The sequence below is a fragment of the Phyllobates terribilis genome, unplaced genomic scaffold (genome assembly GCF_046119375.1).
Source record: "Phyllobates terribilis strain yellow unplaced genomic scaffold, ASM4611937v1 Scaffold_3__8_contigs__length_932513732, whole genome shotgun sequence".
NCBI lineage: Eukaryota > Metazoa > Chordata > Amphibia > Anura > Dendrobatidae > Phyllobates > Phyllobates terribilis.
The window spans coordinates 726,000,784-726,021,139 of NW_027362763.1; the positions used below are offsets into that span (position 1 = coordinate 726,000,784).

At 42.1% G+C, this 20,356-nt stretch overlaps 1 protein-coding gene across 1 annotated transcript in view; it reads right to left on the reverse strand.

The window, feature by feature from the left end:
• STPG4 (sperm-tail PG-rich repeat containing 4) overlaps nt 1–11,298 on the reverse strand; it is a 102,596-nt gene extending 91,298 nt beyond the window's left edge. Inside the window, exons 1-2 of the mRNA XM_073673582.1 lie at nt 11,221–11,298; nt 131–196 (exon numbers count right to left, since the gene is read on the reverse strand). Coding sequence (XP_073529683.1) covers nt 131–196; nt 11,221–11,298 — 144 coding nt within the window. The remainder of the gene's footprint in view (nt 1–130; nt 197–11,220) is intronic.
• Nucleotides 11,299–20,356: the final 9,058 nt, after the last annotated feature.

A 20,356-nucleotide genomic window follows, 5' to 3' on the forward strand; every position in this document is an offset into this window, starting at 1 on the left:
ATGAATGTATGCTGCTCCACATTGAAACAGTTATAGGATTGCTGCATTTACAGTACAGTCATACATAGTGGAGTGACGGGGGGAGATCCGGACCCCCGCCGTACACTCAGATAATGACTTGCATGCTTACCCTGAATGAATATAACCACCATGCATCCCTCTCTGTAAACTGCTTTTCCTGCTCACTGTTTGGATCCTGTTAAGAAGAACATATCCACAATTAGCTGCAATAAATATTACGTATGTCCATAGATAACAATATCATGTGAATTAAACTGCTACAAGTGTCTACTAAATAGAAAGTATGTCAGCAATATGAGTGATAATCATGATCCATTGTTTTCCATGATAACTGAGATAAAGATATCTAGTGAGTGGGGGCGTACCTAGAAATCATGGGGCCCTGTAGCAGAAGACCTAATGGGCCCCCCACACATACACAAAAAAAAAAAAAAAAATCATATTTGTTGGGGTCACAGAACAGCATATCTCACAACTATGCAGCCCTCACAAAGTAATTTTGTTCCTATTAAAGCCCTTTAGTGTTCCCACACCTTAAGATACCCCTTTCTTGGCCCCCATAAAGTATGATGGCAAGAAATGTGACCCCAAACACAGTAAAATACCCCACAGTGAATTCCCCATCAGTACCCTCCACATTCACGGTATGATGACCCTACAGTACCCTCTGCAGATTAAGGTACACTCACTGTGACCCCAACACAGTATGATGGCCCCAACACAGCCCTCTACACAATATGATGGTCCCCTCTATACAGTATGATGCCAATCTATACAGTATAGTGAGCCTCCATACAGTATAGTGGCCCCCACACAACCCTCCATTGACTGCACACATTATAATGGCCCCCATTAGCCCTCCAAACAGTATAATGGCCCTCCACATAGCCCTCCTAATAGTATGATAGCCCCACAAATAGCTCTCCAAATAGTATATTGGCCCCCAATTAGTATGATGGCTCCCACATAGCCCTCCAAATAGTATGATAGCCCCCCAAGTAGCATGATGGTCCCTATATAGTACTTCAAATAGTATGATGGCTCACAAATAGCCCTCCAAATAGTATGATGGCCCCCACATAGCCCTCCAAATAATATGATGGCCACCCATATAGCCCTCCAAATAATATGATGGCCCCCCATATAGCCCTCCAAATAGTATGATGCCCTGACAAATAGTATGATGGCCCCACAAATAGCCATCCAATTACTATGATGGCCCCACAAATAGCCATCCAATTACTATGATGGCCCCGACAAAGTACTTATTGATTAAAACAAAAACTCACCTCACCCCATTCCCCCGCTGCTCTGGTCTCTGCAGTGTTTGGTCTGCACTTCTCGGCATAGAGGTCGCAATGTAATGATGTAGGCAAAGAATATGAAAATTATCTCCCCTTTAAAAAGGTAGTCTCAACATGTTAAATGGATATCATTGACAAGTGCTGGTAAAACAAGCAACTTTGCAATTTACTTGTTATTAAAAATCCTCACCATTCCCAAGAAGAGAGGGATTTTTATTTTCATATTTTACTCGTTGCCTAGTATAGAAGCAATTGCTGACAGACTGTACGTTTTCTAGGCAAGAAGTGCAGCATTTACAAGCTTTTTGCTATATAGCTTGTAAGCACTACTCTTATTGCTGGATCCTGCCAGCTTCACTGACATTGCCTTCCTTTGATACTACAGAGGCAAAGCTGCCTTTGTTTGCAACACCGGAGAGCGCAAAGTTTTCCTGTCAATTAAGCAGGTCCGCACAGCAAGAAGCTGGAGGCTCAACAAGACGAGAAAAACTTTTAAGCCTCTCTAGTGTTTGTAAGTAGGTGTAAATTGATGTCTGACAAAGTAAAGATCCCCGAAAATGACCAGGGATATCATCTTAACCAAGAATATCCATCTGTAGACAGCTGTTTCAGAATTCTTGTTCTTCGTCAGTACGGAGCAGGGTACTGGTAGGTTGGTTGGGTGAGATGTCTTTGATGCAGCCCAAGTAGAGGTACTGGTTCTCCCTATTGAAATCCAGCTGGTGTTAGGAGTCTTAAAAACAATGCTCCTGGGAAAAATTATGCAAATTAGCTCCCCTCCAGAAGGTAAAAAAAAAAAAGAATTGAAAATAACTATTATTATAACACTTGAATAACTAAGGAAATCCAGAGAACATAACCTCTTGGAAGTTTTTGAGGGCCTAAAAAAACAGTGAGGTTTTTAAAGGGGTTGTCCAGGGTTAACATGTTAATGAACTATCCTATCACATGGATAGTTCATCAATATGAGATCAGTTGTGTCAAACACTTGGCACACCCACCGATCACTTGATATCTGATAACTCAAGTGAATGGGAGATAAACTGCAGTACTATTCAGCGGCCGCTACAGAGTCAGAGCTATATTGTTCTGCTCCGTACATTGCTTACGTCCGGCTGCTGCCGCAGCACATATCAACAGATCAGTGGGGGTGTCAGTTGTGTCAAACAGTCATGACCCCCACTGATTAGTTGATATCTGATATCTCAAGTAAATGGGAGATAACTGCAGTACTGTGCAGCAGCCTATACACACCTAGAGCTATAGTGTTCTGCTCCATACATTGCTTACTTCCGGCTGCTGCCGCAGCACATATCAGCAGATCAAAGGGGGTGTCAGGTGTGTCAGACACTCATCACCCCCACTGATTAGTTGATATCTGATATCTCAAGTAAATGGGAGATAAACTGCAGTACTGTGCAGCGGCCGCTACAAAGCTAGAGCTATAGTGTTCTGCTCCATACATTGCTTACGTCCGGCTGCTGCCGCAGCACATATCAGCAGATCAGTGATGGTGTCAGGTGTGTCAGACACTCAGCACCCCCACTGATCAGTTGATATCTGATATCTCAAGTGAGTGGCAGATAAACTTCAGTACTATGCAGAGGCTTCTACACAGCTAGAGCTATAGTGTTCTGCTCCATACATTGCTTACGTCTGGCTGGTGCTGTAGCACATATCAGCAGATCAGTGGGGGTGTCAATTGTGTCAGACACTCGGCACCTCTACTGATTAGTTGATATCTGATATCTCAAGTGAATGGGAGATAAACTGCAGTACTGTGCAACGGCCGCTATAGAGCTAGAGCTATAGTGTTCTGCTCCGTACATTGCTGACTCCCGGCTGCTGCGGTAGCACATATCAGCAGATCAGTGGGGGTGTCAGGTGCAGGCCCCCGAACAATCTTATATTAATAATTTATCCCATGGATAGATATGTTAGTGCCAGGTAAACTCTGTAATGTAACCAACCTGATTGTGAAAGGCTGCCCCTATTTTGGAAAACTCCCAGAAAATCCAGATGAGTGGATAAATATGAGTATAGTTGCGGTTTAAAAGACTTATTACATTACGTCTTCCTTTAGGAAGTTCCCATCAAAATATTTTGGAAACCTTACTACTTGGCAATTAATGTTTTTATTGCAATATTATTCAGACTTTTGCAGGAGGCCTCTATAGAGCTCAGCTGACGTCTGTTTTAGTTAACAATTGTAACCCCCCTATGACATTCTCATTGTGCCATTCCGCTGTAATAATGTCTCATACTAGCATTTCCCTTGTCAAAGGGGCGTGTCCCTACAGTTTGACACTGGCAGCACTGATTGGACAACGTGAGAATGTGGAGGGACACACCTCCAACTGGTAACACCCAACTGTCAGTTTATTCATATTTTTCCAGCAGCCATAACAGAGGAACAGCTGAACGCAGGGTTTTAAGAAAAGATGATGTGGAATCGTTATGTTATCAAAAGTATAAGTATTTACTAAATCAGAACTATCCAAAAGGAAATATGGATGCAAGAGTGCTATGATTAAACGGGTGGTCCGAAACGTATTTTGATTTCCATCCTAAATGTCTCTCTATTTAGTTTAATAATACACTGCTCAAAAAAATAAAGGGAACACTCAAATAACACATCCTAGATCTGAATGACTGAAATATTCTCATTGAATACTTTGTTCTGTACAAAGTTGAATGTGCTGACAACAAAATTACACAAAAATCATCAATGGAAATCAAACTTATTAACCAATGGAGGCCTGGATTTGGAGTTACCCCCAAAATTAAAGTGGAAAAACACACTACAGGCTGATCCAACTTTGATGTAATGTCCTTAAAACAAGTCAAAATGAGGCTCAGTATTGTGTGTGGCCTCCACGTGCCTGTATGACCTCCCTACAACGCCTGGGCATGCTCCTGATGAGGGTGCGGATGGTCTCCTGTGGGATCTCCTCCCAGACCTGGACTAAAGCATCCGCCAACTCCTGGACAGTCTGTGGTACAACGTGACGTTGGTGGATGGAGCGAGACATGATGTCCCAGATGTGCTCAATCGGATTCAGGTCTGGGGAACGGGCGGGCCAGTCCATAGCTTCAATGCCTTCATCTTGCAGGAACTGCTGACACACTCCAGACACATGAGGTCTGGCATTGTCCTGCATTAGGAGGAACCCAGGGCCAACCGCACCAGCATATGGTCTCACAAGGGGTCTGAGAATCTCATCTCGGTACCTAATGGCAGTCAGGCTACCTCTGGCGAGCACATGGAGGGCTGTGCGGCCCCCCAAAGAAATGCCACCCCACACCATTACTGACCCACTGCCAAACCGGTCATGCTGAAGGATGTTGCAGGCAGCAGATCGCTCTCCACAGCGTCACCAGACTCTGTCACGTCTGTCACATGTGCTCAGTGTGAGCCTGCTTTCATCTGTGAAGAGTACAGGGCGCCAGTGGCGACTTTGCCAATCCTGGTGTTCTGTGGCAAAGGCCAAGCGTCCTGCACGGTGTTGGGCTGTGAGCACAACCCCCATCTGTGGACGTCGGGCCCTCATACCACCCTCATGGAGTCGGTTTCTAACCGTTTGTGCAGACACGTGTACATTTGTGGCCTGCTGGTTGTCATGTTGCAGGGCTCTGGCAGTCCTCCTCCTGTTCCTCCATGCGCAAAGGCGGAGGTAGCGGTCCTGCTGCTGGGTTGTTGCCCTCCTACTGCCCCCTCCACGTCTCCTGGTGTACTGGCCTGTCTCCTGGTAGCACCTCCAGCCTCTAGACACTACGCTGACAGACACAGCAAACCTTCTTGGCACAGCTCGCATTGATGTGCCATCCTGGATGAGCTGCACTACCTGAGCAACTTCTGTGGGTTGCAGAGTCCCTCTCATGCTGCCACGAGTGTGAAAGCACAACCAACATTCAAAAGTGACCAAAACATCAGCCAGAAAGCATTGGTACTGAGATGTGGTCTGCGGTCTCCACCTGCAGAACCACTCCTTTATTGAGGATGTCTTGATAAATGCCAATAATTTCCATCTATTGTCTATTCCATTTGTACAACAGCATGTGAAATTGATTGTCAATCAGTGTTGCTTCCTAAGTGGACAGTTTGATTTCACAGAAGTTTGATTTACTTGGAGTTATATGCTGTTGTTTAAGTGTTCCCTTTATTTTTTTGAGCAGTGTATAATAGTTTTTCTAATATGGTTTAATTTAAAGCCCCTACCCCTCCTTCTCTAACCTAACTGTTTTATTTTATTATTATTATTTTTTTACCTATTTCCATTTTGTTGTTGCTTAGTTTGAGAATCCACAGTGCACGCTGGGATACTCAAAGAGGACGTCATTAGGGTGCAGAAAATTGCTGTGACTGCCACAACCTCTGTCCCCATGAGACAATGAGAAGTGATGAGCCGGCAAGAGAGTGTACTGTCACTGCGCGTTGTAAATAGAGAACATGGCGATCAGAGAACATACCCGTCCCCAAAAGTGACATCTGTTTCAGAGGCAGGGTGGTCTCTGCTTGCTGTGTTTTTTCCTTACAGAGTGCACTGACAGTGTGTTCTGTTGCCGGCTAGTCACTTCTCATTAGAGTTGGCAAGAGAGCGCACTGTCAATGTGCACTAAGAAGAATATTGCACAGTAAGAAGGGAACTCATATTGAGCATATGTCAGAATTGACAACCAATGCATGCTCAGTACAGCAGGGACTAGCCCAAACCCTGAAACAGAGGTCACTGATGATGCTTCATTTTAGGGTGGGGACAAAGGCTGTGGCAGTGACCGCAGTCTCTAACCCCAGATGACATCCTGCACTGGGATTCCCAAACGAAGCGTCATCAAAACTGAGATAGGTAAAAAATAAAATAAAGTAGTTAGATTAGAGAAGGAAGGATAGGGGCTTTTTAAATAAACAATATTAGAATAACTATTATTATTAAAATTAATAGAAAAACATTAAATCAAGCCCACCCCTTTAATAATGATACAAACAGTCAACAAGAACTTCTACAATTATGGTCACTTAAAGGGGTTTTCAAGTTTCAGAAAACCTTTGTCCTCTAGCTTCAGTTTTTTTTTTACAAAACCAAACCATGCTTTACTCATCCTCCCCAGGTCCGATCGCTGCCAGGAGTTTCTAATTCTTTTAGCTGTTTTTTTCCAAGCTCCTCTCAGCTGATTTATGACCACATGAAGGACGAGAAGAACTTTGTGGACATAAGGCTGGGACTACACGACAAATTGAGACACCAGTTCTCAGACATATCGCACAACTACAAAGCTCCGCTGTGACTGTTTTAGTGCTATAAAAAAAATTGTCCAAATCACAGATAAGTCGCAGTTGCATGTGACTTGCATTGAAGTCTATGATGAGTGAGTCGCGTGTGACTTGAGACAGAAAATCGAACACATTTGGAAATATTTGCGACTTTGTGTCGCAGTTGCAGGAGATGGCAGGTCGTAATGCGACACAATAGGAAATGATTAGACGTAATGCTGAGAAGCAACACTGCGATTTCAATGTTGCATGACACATGTCGCCTAGTAGCCCTAGCCTAAATCAGCTGAGAGGAAGCCAGAAAAGCCAGATAAAGGAGTTTAAGCTGACTGACAGTGTCTCAGTTACCTCATTCTGCAGGGAAATGAATGAGCATGTAAAAGTCAAACATAGCAAAATTTTTATAAAAGCCCAATTGGAAAATTTGTTTTTAGCCCAAAATACATGGACACTACTCAGACAACCCCCTCTCAATTAGAATATTCCCCCACATAGAATAAAAAGAACTTATACTCACCTCCCGTACTGGCGCCATTCTAGTGATGTAGATGCCGGGTGGTATCATATTGTTATGTCACATGAACCATGCAGCCAATCAGCAGCCGCTTCACTCTTCCTTCCTTCGGAGAAAACTGACAACTGGAAGGGGTGAGAGCTGACCTCGTCTGAATGCCACGTTCACACGTTCAGTATTCGGTCAGTATTCTACATCAGTATTTGTAAACCAAAACCAGGAGTGGAACAATCAGAGGAAAAGTATAATAGAAGCACGTCACCACTTCTGTATTTATCACCCACTCCTGGTTTTGGCTTATAAATACTGATGTAAAATACTGACCAAATACTGAACGTGTGACATCTGAAGGAAGTGGCCACTGATTGACTGCACGGCTCACGTGATATATCAACATCAAGCAATACCCGGGAGACCCGGCACTGATGTCGCTGGAACTGTGCCGGCATCAGAGGTTTTGGGGTTGTCTGAGTAATGGACAACCCCGTTAAATAAAAAAAAAATGTCCATATCCTATAATTCCTTTTTAAATCCCTCATCCTTTTGTCATAGAGACAAACCATTGCCTTTGAACGACCATTCAGGACTTCAAAAAGTCTTTATGGAAAGAGCTGCAAGTAATGTACAGTATGTTAAAAAGGGTATTTCCATCTCCATGATCCTATCCCAATATGTAGTAGGTGTAATAATAATAATAATATTAGCAAATACCTCCAATTAGAAATATAGTATAGTTTTACTGATTCGCTATGTCTCTTCCTCATGTGCAGGGCATTGCAGGACCTTAGGTATCCATGGTTACGACCATTGGCAACTAGCTAGCTAACTGCCACTATATCAGTGGTCGTAACCATGGATACCTAAGGTCCAGCAATGCCTGCACATGAGGAAAGAGACATAGCCAATCAGAAAAACTATACTACAGTTCCAATTGGAGATATTTGCTAATATTATTATTATTATTACATCTACATATTTGCTAATATTATTATTATCATTATTATTATTGTTATTACACCTACTACATATTGGGATAGGATCTGGGAATACCCCTTTAAGAATTCTAGAAAGAGTGCAGATGTATGGGGTCTGGAAGATTAGGCACTCACTGTTAGTAACCCTATAAAAAAAAACCTACAGTAGGCCATCCCTCAACCCAAAGTGGCTGCTTATAGAAAGCAACAGATGGTACAATACACACACAGCATGTTTTTAAGCTTAGGGGAAGAGTCAGATTTCCGTATAACTCGCACGGTACGAGGATCGCAACACAATGCACAGACTGGCCGTCGGCTCTGCCGAGCGTAACAGCATATATTTCTATGTAGCTGTCACGCTCGGGTAGGGAGAGCCGCCGGCCAGTCCAAGCATTGCGTTGCTATCCTCGTGTGAGTTATACGGCCGTCTGATTCTTCCCGCAGGTTGATTGTCTCTGAAGCAATTTGTCCCAGCTACAGCAGAAACTCTGGGATTCAAACATTCCCCTTTTATAAACGGCATTTAGCAACTTCTGGGGTGTGCGTTATATGGTGTGACACACGGTTCTGAAAGCAATCTGAGAGAAGGACATGGAGCTGTCAGATAATCCCTGAACTTTCTGCGGTCAGGAAAAATATAATGGATTTCATGTCTAATCATTTATTCGTATTCGGGCGGACATACTATTGGGGCAGCCTGGCAGCCCCACAGGGGCCCCTCGAGGTAAGGGGGCCACTACCATCTCAAAAGGAATTGTACATTATGATGAGCTATTGACCACAAAAGGACCATTTACTGTTCTTGCACAGGGACCATCTTCTGTCTGTGTCTGCCCCAGAGATGTCTGACCACAATTTCCTTACCTCACAGTACACCAAGATAATATTATATACTACAGTGGGGAAAATAAGTATTTGATACACAGACAATTTTGCAAGTTTTATCGTAGGTACACTTCAACTGTGAGAAACAGAATCTAAAAAAATCCAAAAAATCACATTGTATGATTTTTACATAATTAATTTGCATTTTATTGCATGAAATAAGTAGAAAAACAGAAATTAATATTTGGTACATAAACCTTTGTTTACAATTACACAGGTCAGACGTTTCTTGTAGTTTTTCACCAAGTTTGTACACACTGCAGCAGTGATTTTGGCCCGCTCCTCCATACAGATCTTCTCCAGATCTTTCAGGTTTCGGGGGCTGTCACTGGACAACATTGAGTTTCAGCTCCCTCCAAAGATTTTCTATTGGGTTCAGGTTTGGAGACTGGCTAGGCCACTCCAGGAACTTGAAATGCTTCTTACAGAGCCACTCCTAAGTTGCCATGGCTGTGTATTTCAGGTCATTGTCATGCTGGAAGACCCAGTCACGACCCATCTTCAATGCTCTTACTGAGGAAGGGAAATTGTTGGCCAAAATCTCACGTTACAAGATCCCATCAATCCTCCCTTCAATACGGTGCAGTCGTCCTGTCCCCTTTGCAGAAAAGCATCCCCAAAGTATGATGTTCCTCCCACCATGCTTCACGATTGGGACGGTGTTCTTGGGGTTGTACTCATCATTCTTCTTCCTCCAAACACAGCTGGATAGTGGAGTTGATATCAAAAAGTTCTATTTTGGTCTCATCTGACCACATGACCTTCTCCCATGCCTCCTCTGGATCATCCAGATGGTCATTAGTGAACTTCAAACGGGCTTGGACATGTGCTGGGGTGAGCAGGGGGACCTTGCATGCCCTGCAGGATTTTAATCCATGATGGCGTAGTGTGTTACTAACAGTAATGTTTGAGACTGTGGGTCCAGCTCTCTTCAGGTCATTGACCAGGTTCACCCATGTAGTTCTGGGCTGATTTTCTGACCTTTCTCAGAATCATCCTTACCCCACAAGGCGAGATCTTGCATGGAGCCCCAGACCGAGGAAGATTGACAGTCATCTTGTACTTCTTCTATTTTGTAATAATTGTGCCAACAGTTGTTGCCTTCTCACCAAGCTGCTTGCCTATTGTCCTGTAGCCCATCCCAGCCTTGTGCAGGTCTACAATTTTGTCTCTGGTGTCCTTAGACAGCTCTTTGGTCTTAGACATGGTGGAGAGTTGGAGTGTGATTGGTTGACTGTGTGGACAGGTGTCTTTTATACAGGTAACGAGTTCAAACAGGTGCAATTAATAAAAATAATGAGTGTAGAGTAGGAGGGCTTCTTAAAGAAAAACTAATAGGTCTGTAAGAGCAAGAATTCTTGCTGGTTGGTAGGTGATCAAATACTTATTTCATGCAATAAAATGCAATTTAATTATCTAAAAATCATACAATGTGATCTTCTGGATTTTATTTTTAGATTCTGTGCCTACGATAAAAATTATAGACCTCTCCATTCTTTGTAGGTGGGAAAACTTGCAAAATCGGAAGTGTATCAAATACTTATTTTCCCCACTGTATATAATTTATAGCAAAGTATAGATTATTAGTCTATTGACACACCTCAGCTGTTGCAGAACCACTTCCTGCACAAGGTGGTCAGATAATGTTTGTAAAGCACTGGAGTTAATGGCGCTATATAAGCGAGCAAAATAAAGGTGATTATGTTTTTCTTGTAAAAACCCTGCAGCATTGAATCTGTATTTTATGAGGCTCTGCTGCACTTATGACACAGAACTGTATTTTGCACATTGCAGCTGCTTAAGAAACTCTTTTATTATGAGAGATGGAGCGCTAAATGTCAAGGAAGGAACGTTCTTCAATAGTTATCTGTGACCTACTGCTTCTGCACAAAGTGATAGGTAATGTCAATGTATCGCCACTTATCTATGTAGAATCAGAATGTGATATTTATGCAATAATTCTTTACAGTTATGTCAATGGGAAATTCTGTAGGCTACCATTATAGTCTTTACCAACACATCAAAAGATTTGTCATGAAAACTAAGATGGTTCACCAAGATTGCCTGATCTGGGTTCTCGCATCCTGGAAATATCCGATCCTGGTGGTTAATGACCTTCGTGTTCTGTGATAACCTTCACTAGCTATGACATGGTAATCATTAGACGTATCATGTATCCTGTCATCAAGGGTGTTCATGTGTGGTAGCCTTTCATGTGACTCTGGGTGATGGGTGGTAGCCTTTCACATGACTCTGGGTGATGGGTGGTAGCCTTTCACGTGACTCTGGGGATGGGTGGTAGCCTTTCACGTGACTCTGAGTCATGGTATTGGGTGCTAGCCTTTCACTTGACTTTTGGTGATGGGTGGAAGCCTTTTTACATGACTCTGGGTGATAGTGATGGGTGGTAGCCTTTCACTTGACTTTGAGTGATGGGTGGTAGCCTTTTGCCTGACTCTGGGTGATAATGATGGGTGGTAGCCTTTCACTTGACTCTGGGAGACGGGTGGTAGCCTTTTTCCTGACTCTGGGTGATAATGATGGGTGGTGGCCTTTCACGTGACTCTGGGTGATGGGTGGTAGCCTTTCACGTGAGTCTGAGTCATGGTGTTGGGTGTTAGCCTTTCACTTGACTTTTGGTGATGGGTGGTAGCCTTTTTCGTGACTCTGGATGATGGGTGGTAGCCTTTCACTTGACTTTGGGTGATGGGTAGTAGCCTTTTTCATGACTCTGGGTGATAGTGATGGGTGGTAGCCTTTCACTTGACTTTGGGTGATGGGTGGTAGCCTTTTTTGTGACTCTGGGTGATGGTGATGGGTGGTAGCCTTTCACGTGACTCTGAGTCATGGTGTTGGGTGTTAGCCTTTCACTTGACTTTTGTAGATGGGTGATAGCCTTTTTCGTGACTCTGGGTGATAGGAGATAGCCTTTTACGTGACTCTGGGTGATAGTGATGGGTGGTAGCCTTTCGCTTGACTTTGGGTGATGGGCGCTAGCCTTTTTCGTAACTCTGTGTGATAGTGATGGGTGGTAGCCTTTCAGGTGACTCTGGGTGATGGTGATGTGTGGTAGCCTTTCACGTGACTCTCACGCTCTACCCTGGGACACCTTGTTGGTTCAGTTACCCATCCAAACTCATTAATATTGTAGAATAGTCCCTTCTTTACATGTCCTTGGAAGGTCTAACATTGTTCTTATAGTAAACTGTCATGTCATTCCTATCATTGTGGATAAACCCGACTTATTATTTTCTCTCACTCGTCAGGACGCATTGACACTAATCAAACGTGGCACACACATTGTAACGCAGGGTCTGCGCAGAAGAATAATGTGTGTACACAGTGTGCCAATAATCACAGGATACAAAGCCGGGAAGGCATCTCCAGTGATTCCCTTGATGCTTGTACGGGCTTTCTGATCAGGCTGGAGGTCCATTTACCTGTCTCGATTTCACATATACTAGATTGTAGATTTGTGGCTGTTCCCACTGGTAGGACTGATGCCAACACAAAAACAAAACCCAGGTTCCTTCTCGTCAATGTCATTCCGAAAGAAAGCATAAATCTTTGTTTACCTTGTGTTTTAGAACAGAAAAGATGCACAATTTTAACAAAATCGAAAGAAATGAACTGTCGTATGGAATGGTAGATATGCTGGGTAGGAGCATGTTCACACTGGCAATTAAACAGACAATAATAATAATTTTTATTATATTATACAGCTAAACCTGAGATATAAATAAAATGAACATATACGCTCCTATAAGCAAGTAAAAAGCAATAGTGCATATAAATAATATAGGGTACTTAGTAAACACTGTTTTTGATAAAAAAAAAAAAAAAGCGCAAAAGCCATCCCATTATTTCCATGACACCTGGATGTATCCTGCATGAGTTCTTACCACCCAGTCCCAGGGAATGCGATCAATTGACTGCACCCACTTGAGAATAAATGAAATATGGTTAAAAGTAAACCTGACCCCCTCTAACCGCTTCCCAACATCTGCGGCACATGTACGGCACAGGTTGGATGAGCATGCATGATGAGGCACCTGCCTCTATCCGCAGCAATTGAAAATAGTTTAAATTATTGCTGTGTAATAATCTCAGACATATTTGGTATCGCCATGTCTACAAAAGTCCTATCAAAATATAAAATTATTTAACCTGTATGGAAAAGCAAGAAAAAAAAATCAAAACACCAGAATTGTTGTTCTTCAATCCCTGCCCTCAAAAATGTAATAAAAAGCATTCAAAACGCGTGCACCCCAAAATAACACCCCAAAAAACGATAGCTGCATCAATGGAAAAATACTAATCAATTTTTATTTATTTATTTATTTTTTTCAAAGTTATGATTTTTTTTTTTCACTGCTAAAATCAGTCACATTTTTGGGTTTTCGTTACAGGCAATGGGCTGTTAAAGGGGTTGTCTAGGATAGGTCATCAAAGTCGGATCGGTGGGGATGTGATACCTGGCACCCTCATTTATCAGCTGTACCCATTGTTGGCGGAGGCCGGAAGTGCTCAGTTACGGAGCTGCACAGCACAGCTCCATCAATGGAATAGTTGCCTCGGCCAGTACTGCACATCCGCCCCCTATTGATCTGAATAAGGGGCAGATATGCAATATCCAATCGTGGCCGCTATTACAGCTGACGGAGCTGTACTGTGCAGCTCTGTAACTGAGCAGTTCCGGCCGCCTCCGACATCAGGAACAGCTGATTGACAGGGGTGCCGGGTGCCGATCAGACATTGATGACCTATCCTAAGGATAGGCCATCAATGTTAAAGTCCCAGACAACTACTTCAAGTACAAGTCTGCTGTGTCCTCAATAAACGCTGTACATGTGCTGGGAATAAATCTGAGTCACCCTGAGCAGAGCCAGAAGGAGGGTGCTAGAAATCAGTCCTGACGCCTCTTCAACTCTTCAAATACTTGTGTCCAATAACAAGAAATGATATCCACAGATGTCATTAAAGAGACTGTCATCTATAACACAAATAAAATCTATCCATTTTCTATCATCTATCTATTATCTATCTAATCTATCCCATATCAATCTATCCATTTATCTATCCATTACCTATCTAATTTATCTATCCATTATCTATCTATATACGATCTATCTATCTATCTATCTATCTATCTATCTATCTATCTATATATATATATACTATCTATCTATCCATTATCTATCTACGTATCTATGTATGTACAGTACAGACCAAAAGTTTGGACACACCTTCTCATTTAAAGATTTTTCAGTATTTTCATGACTTTGAAAATTGTACATTCACACTGAAGGCATCAAAACTATGAATTAACACATGTGGAATTATATACTTAACAAAAAAGTGTGAAACAACTGAAAATATGTCTTATATTCTAGGTTCTTCAAAGTAGCCACCTTTTGCTTTGATGACTGCTTTGCACACTCTTGGCATTCTCTTGATGAGCTTCAAGAGGTAGTCACCGGAAATGGTCTTCCAACAATCTTGAAGGAGTTCCCAGAGATGCTTAGTACTTGTTGGCCCTTTTGCCTTCACTCTGCGGTCCAGATCACCCCAAACCATCTCGATTGGGTTCAGGTCTGGTGACTGTGGAGGCCAGGTCATCTGGCGTAGCACCCCATCACTCTCCTTCTCGGTCAAATAGCCATTACACAGCCTGGAGGTGTGTTTGGGGTCCTTGTCCTCTTGAAAAATAAATGATGGTCCAACTAAACGCAAACCGGATGGAATAGCATGCCGCTGCAAGATGCTGTGGTAGCCATGCTGGTTCAGTATGCCTTCAATTTTAAATAAATCCCCAACAGTGTCACCAGCAAAGCACCCCCACACCATCACACCTCCTCCTCCATGCTTCACGGTGGGAACCAGGCTTGTAGAGTCCATCCGTTCACCTTTTCTGCGTCGAACAAAGACACGGTGGTTGGAACCAAAGATCTCAAATTTGGACTCATAAGACCAAAGCACAGATTTCCACTGGTCTAATGTTCATTCCTTGTGTTCTTTAGCCCAAACAAGTCTCTTCTGCTTGTTGCCTGTCCTTAGCAGTGGTTTCCTAGCAGCTATTTTACCATGAAGGCCTGCTGGACAAATTCTCCTCTTAACAGTTGTTGTAGAGATGTGTCTGCTGCTAGAACTCTGTGTGGCATTGACCTGGTCTCTAATCTGAGCTGCTGTTAACCTGCGATTTCTGAGGCTGGTGACTCGGATAAACTTATCCTCAGAAGCAGAGGTGACTCTTGGTCTTCCTTTCCTGGGGCAGTCCTCATGTGAGCCAGTTTCTTTGTAGCGCTTGATGGTTTTTGCAACTGCACTTGGGGACCCTTTCAAAGTTTGCCCAATTTTTCGGACTGACTGACCTTCATTTCTTAAAGTAATGATGGCCACTCGTTTTTCTCTACTTAGCTGCTTTTTTCTTGCTATAATACAAATTCTAACAATCTATTCAGTAGGACTATCAGCTGTGTATCCACCAGACTTCTGCACAACTCAACTGATGGTCCCAACCCCATTCATAAGGCAAGAAATCCCACTTATTAAACCTGACAGGGCACACCTGTGAAGTGAAAACCATTTCCGGTGACTACCTCTTGAAGCTCATCAAGAGAATGCCAAGAGTGTGCAAAGCAGTCAAAGCAAAAGGTGGCTACTTTGAAGAACGTAGAATATAAGACATATTTTCAGTTGTTTCACACTTTTTTGTTAAGTATATAATTCCACATGTGTTAATTCATAGTTTTGATGCCTTCAGTGTGAATGTACAATTGTCATAGTCATGAAAATACAGAAAAATCTTTAAATGAGGTGTGTCCAAACTTTTGGTCTGTACTGTATGTATGTATCTATATAATATCTATATATCCATTATCTATCTATCTATCTATCTATCTATCTATCTATCTATCTATCTATCTATCTAATATCTATCCATTATCTATCTACCTATCTATTTTTATTTCTCTGTGTTGGACTGGCTTGCCTTGGCCGCACCAGATTAAACTGTTTTGCGAGCCTATTATCAATCTTTACAGTCCATGCGCTAAATCCTTTTACCAATGCTTACACATGTAAAATCTTTACTAAATTCTAGCAGGTAATTTAAAAATTAACTGTATAAATTTAGTCCCAAAAAGCAAGTGATTCCCTCCATATTAGCATGAAATTGAGTTGTCTTCTATTAAAGGATTTGGACAATTTTTCTTCTAGTTAAATACATTTATTTTGCGCTAAAATTATTTTTGCAATTGGGTTTCATCAAAAATGCTGCATTGTTTGCCTTCTATAGCTTCTGTACGTTGCTTGTCCATTACTGGCTGCAGAATGAGTGATGGGAGAATCTGGGTATGAGCTCATTCTGTTGATCTGATGGGAGAGTCTGTAACTCTTTTTATCTGTCTCTTTGTGACCTGCTCTCAGCTGATTTATAACCATAGACCACATCATAGATGAATGTACATGGATACAAAGAGACTGTAAGAGTCAAACGGAAAGAAAACAAAATGGCAAATTATTTCTAGCCCCAAATATATATGAACTTAAGTATTAAAAGAAAAAAAAAAGGTCCTCAAAAGTGGTCAACCCCAATCCCATACCCATTTACTTTTAGGTCACCCAAACCCACTGATTTTGATGGGTCCCATTATTGTGCCACAACTTGGGCCACCTAAGGGTCCTGTGTTATAATGGGCCAGTTCCAATTTCTACTCGCCCTTTTCAAGTGACTTCTTTACATTCAAGTTTACAAACTTTCTGAATTGAGTATTGCTGTTACACTTTCTACCTCACTATCAAAAAGAAAAGAAAAAAAAAGAAAAATTGCAGCTCTGAGAATCTTCTATTGGAAAAACCTCTATGTACGAAACAGATACTTTCATGTCGTACATGGCTGTGACGTTAAGCCACATAATTGGATCCCAAAAAGTTGACATAAACATAAAAACCATTAATCAATTATTACAATTATCAATCATATAAAAAAAACAACAACTTGAAAATGAGCAATAGCCAAGCAATGTAACCGGTTTATCTTCTACTGTTCTCTAAACTTTCTCTTGTCATCGTTCTCAACAAATTTGCTCCCTCCGGGGCCCACACTGATCCAGAGGTTTATATCATTCATTATAGGTAATAAAATACCACCGTGCATGAAGAAAATCATGAGGATATGTTACCTTCTTCTGTCGCTTGATCGGCGGATTTCTCCTTCTTACCTTCACTTCTGCCATTTTACTAATTCTTTGTAACCAAAACAATGTATTCTACATTTTGCTGACATGTGGCCCAACCGGACAATCGAGACAATGGCCCCCAGCAGCTTCCTCATACCGGTAGTGCAATTGTTTGCCATGACACCTGCTGCAGGCTATACAGAGCAGCTCAACCAGAATGCATTATGTAATGACTAGTAAGTAGTATATAGCATATACTATTGCAAGGGATGGCAGAGTCCTTTATACATTGGGTTGGAAATGTTCATGTGGTTTATTGAACCAAAGGTAGAATTGAATCCTACAGGAACAGGCTTCACTACTTCCTTTATACTTCCCCATTACCTGTGAAATCACTCCTGGCATTGGTCGGAAACTTCATAAAAGTTACATATATGATGAGTGAACCCCCACAATCAGCGAAACCAAGGAGCAGCCCAATAGTGCAGTGCCCAGAACAGCAGTGGCAAAACAATGGTGGCATTCACTGATGCGGCTGCTCAGCAGACTCATGATAATGGGGCTAGGGTAACGTTCCCACCTTCAATATGTGGTCAGTGTTTTACATCAGTATTATTAAGCCAAAATCAGGAGTGGAACAATCAGAGGAAAAGGATAATAGAAACACGTCACCACTCCTGTATTTATCACCCACTCCTGGTTTTGGCTTACAAATACTGATGTAAAATACTGACCAAATACTGAAGGTGGGGATGTGGCCTAAGATTGGTTATAGGGAGTGTGTCACCCCAAATTGCATTCTAAACTAACGACATATCATTATAGGGAACTATAAAAACAGTTCTACCAATGCTATAGAGAAAAACACGGACTGCACAGCCAAAAATCATACGATGATCTAATGCTGTTAGGCAAAACTTTACATGAGGTTCTTAGTTTAACATTCTGATAACACTGTATGAAGCCCACTGCCACGTCATGGTGACCCTCTCAGTGGGTCCCTAACATTTTATGACCTTAAAGGTGCGCCAATAGGTGGAACCCCTCTTGCAGTCTCCTGGTAATTAAAAATACCGTGACGTGGCAGTGGCTTCATACAGTCGGATCAGATTGCTAAACTAAGAACCTCATGTTCAGTTTTGTAAATTTTTGACTAGTGGCATTAGATTAATTTATAATTTTTGAATGTGTGGTCCATGTCTTTCTCTACAGGTATGGCATATTGCATGGTCTGGCCCCTCTTTTTTTTTTTTTTGTTTTAGTTGAACCAGCACAGCACTCTTCCCATTTGGCACAGGCCAATGCAGCAGGAGACTGCAAGAGGGGTTCTGGCTATTTTTGATCTCAGTGGGGTGGTGTGGTCTGGAGTCACACCTTACAGCATTGGTACTGTGAGGAGCCTGGTCACCCACCCAGCTGGTGCACAGCACTGTACCTTTAAGGCTAGGGAAAAGCTAGGGACCCACTGAGAGGTTCGCTGTGACGTGGCAGTGGCTTCATACAGTGATCAGAATATTAAACTAAGAACCTCGTGTTCTGTTTTGTAAATTTTTGCCTAGCGGCATTAGATCAATGTATGATTTTTGGATGTGCAGGCCATGTCTTTCTCTACAGCTATGGTATAAAAATAGTTATTTTCAGTTATTTTGTTCGTTGTCCAGAAACAACTTTATTCACATTTGCAATTTAGGGTGCTTTGTGCTCCCTTGACGTGGTCGAGTGGCTTAGTGCATCATTGCGCCTCCCTTTTTTTCCCATACATCAGTCTCTATCTTTTGGTTGACAGCGCTGTCTGCAAGCATGTGATCTCTCCTGTCATTTTTGCCAGTCCACTCCACTTCGAGGAATCACTATGTAGTGAGCAGTGTCAGGATAGTTAGACGTATTTAGTAAATCAGCCCCATTATTTTAGCCTTTGCACTTTATTGTACATGAAAGTTGTGTTGTTTTTTTTTTTTTAATTGGTATCATTCTTCTTTGCTATGTAATGAGTACAAAAGGTTACAGGTGCAATAGTTTCTCTACTTCAAGGCGGCAGTTCACTACAAACTTGATCTGGAAGTGAGCAGCACCCATCTATCCTTTCAATGTCCTTATGGCAATGCTTCTGGTTTGGGCAGTTTGGTGTTATCACTTGACGATTAAGACACCAATTCATCAAAGCGTAAAACACTTTGAAAAGTCACAAAACTTTTACACACCTCAAAGTTGTGTAAAAATGTTGTGATTTTTGGCATTTTCACTCCACTCTTAGGCAGAGCATAAGCAGGTCAAAGCTTTGCCAATAACTTCTTGCAAAGTCACACCACTGAAAGGCGAGGCGCACGCCAGTGTTAAAATGCGTCTAATTCATTAAGCCTCAATTTTATTCCTGCACGCCCATCAATACAACTGAGGTGCACGCCAGTTTTAATTATTCGAGACCCAAGTCTCAATACATGCAATTTTTAGTGTTCTGGTTAATGTCAAAGTAGATTAAGATTTGGATCGATCCATATAATGCCCTTATATAAAGGTTATAAGATTAGAGAGAAGAAAGTGTACCTAGGACACTAGAGAAAGGAAGATGGCATTCCCCATGCGGATCGTTCCTGAAGTCTCTTATACATGGCACAGACCATGTGCTCTAGGAATAATTGCTAAACTGAGATTATGGTAAAGCAAAAATGAAGTTATGGATATGTATGTGCCAAATGATGCAAACTGGTCAAAATCCCAAACTGGAAGTAGCCCCAGAAAGTGTAACTATATAATCCCCAGAAAGTAAAGATGCTGTGATCACTGCAGTTACCACACACAGGGCTCCCCAATGCTCACTTACTGCCAATATGTGTGACAGTCATTTCTAACGAGAAGTAATCCCCTTACTAAGAAGGGATCAAGAGCAAGAGGCAGTCCCTGGAGAATCCGAGGGTTTTCCTAAGCTTTGCCATCACTGGTATCTTTGAAGTGAAATGTCTGTAGATAGGCCTTTTGGGTAAGATCAAGTGTAGCATCTTTTAAAAAGGCAGCTCCAGTACAGCCACCCTAGTGGATTGATACATCATGCACACTGGGTTTGGTGCGCTGGCTAGTATGCCAGGTGGTTTACATAATCATCCGGTGGGAAAACTTGCCCCCACCCAGGATCAACATCATTAGGTTGGGTAAGTTTGAAAGTCTGAAGTGCCTTAATTCAATTGGACTGAGAATCCCACTTGAAT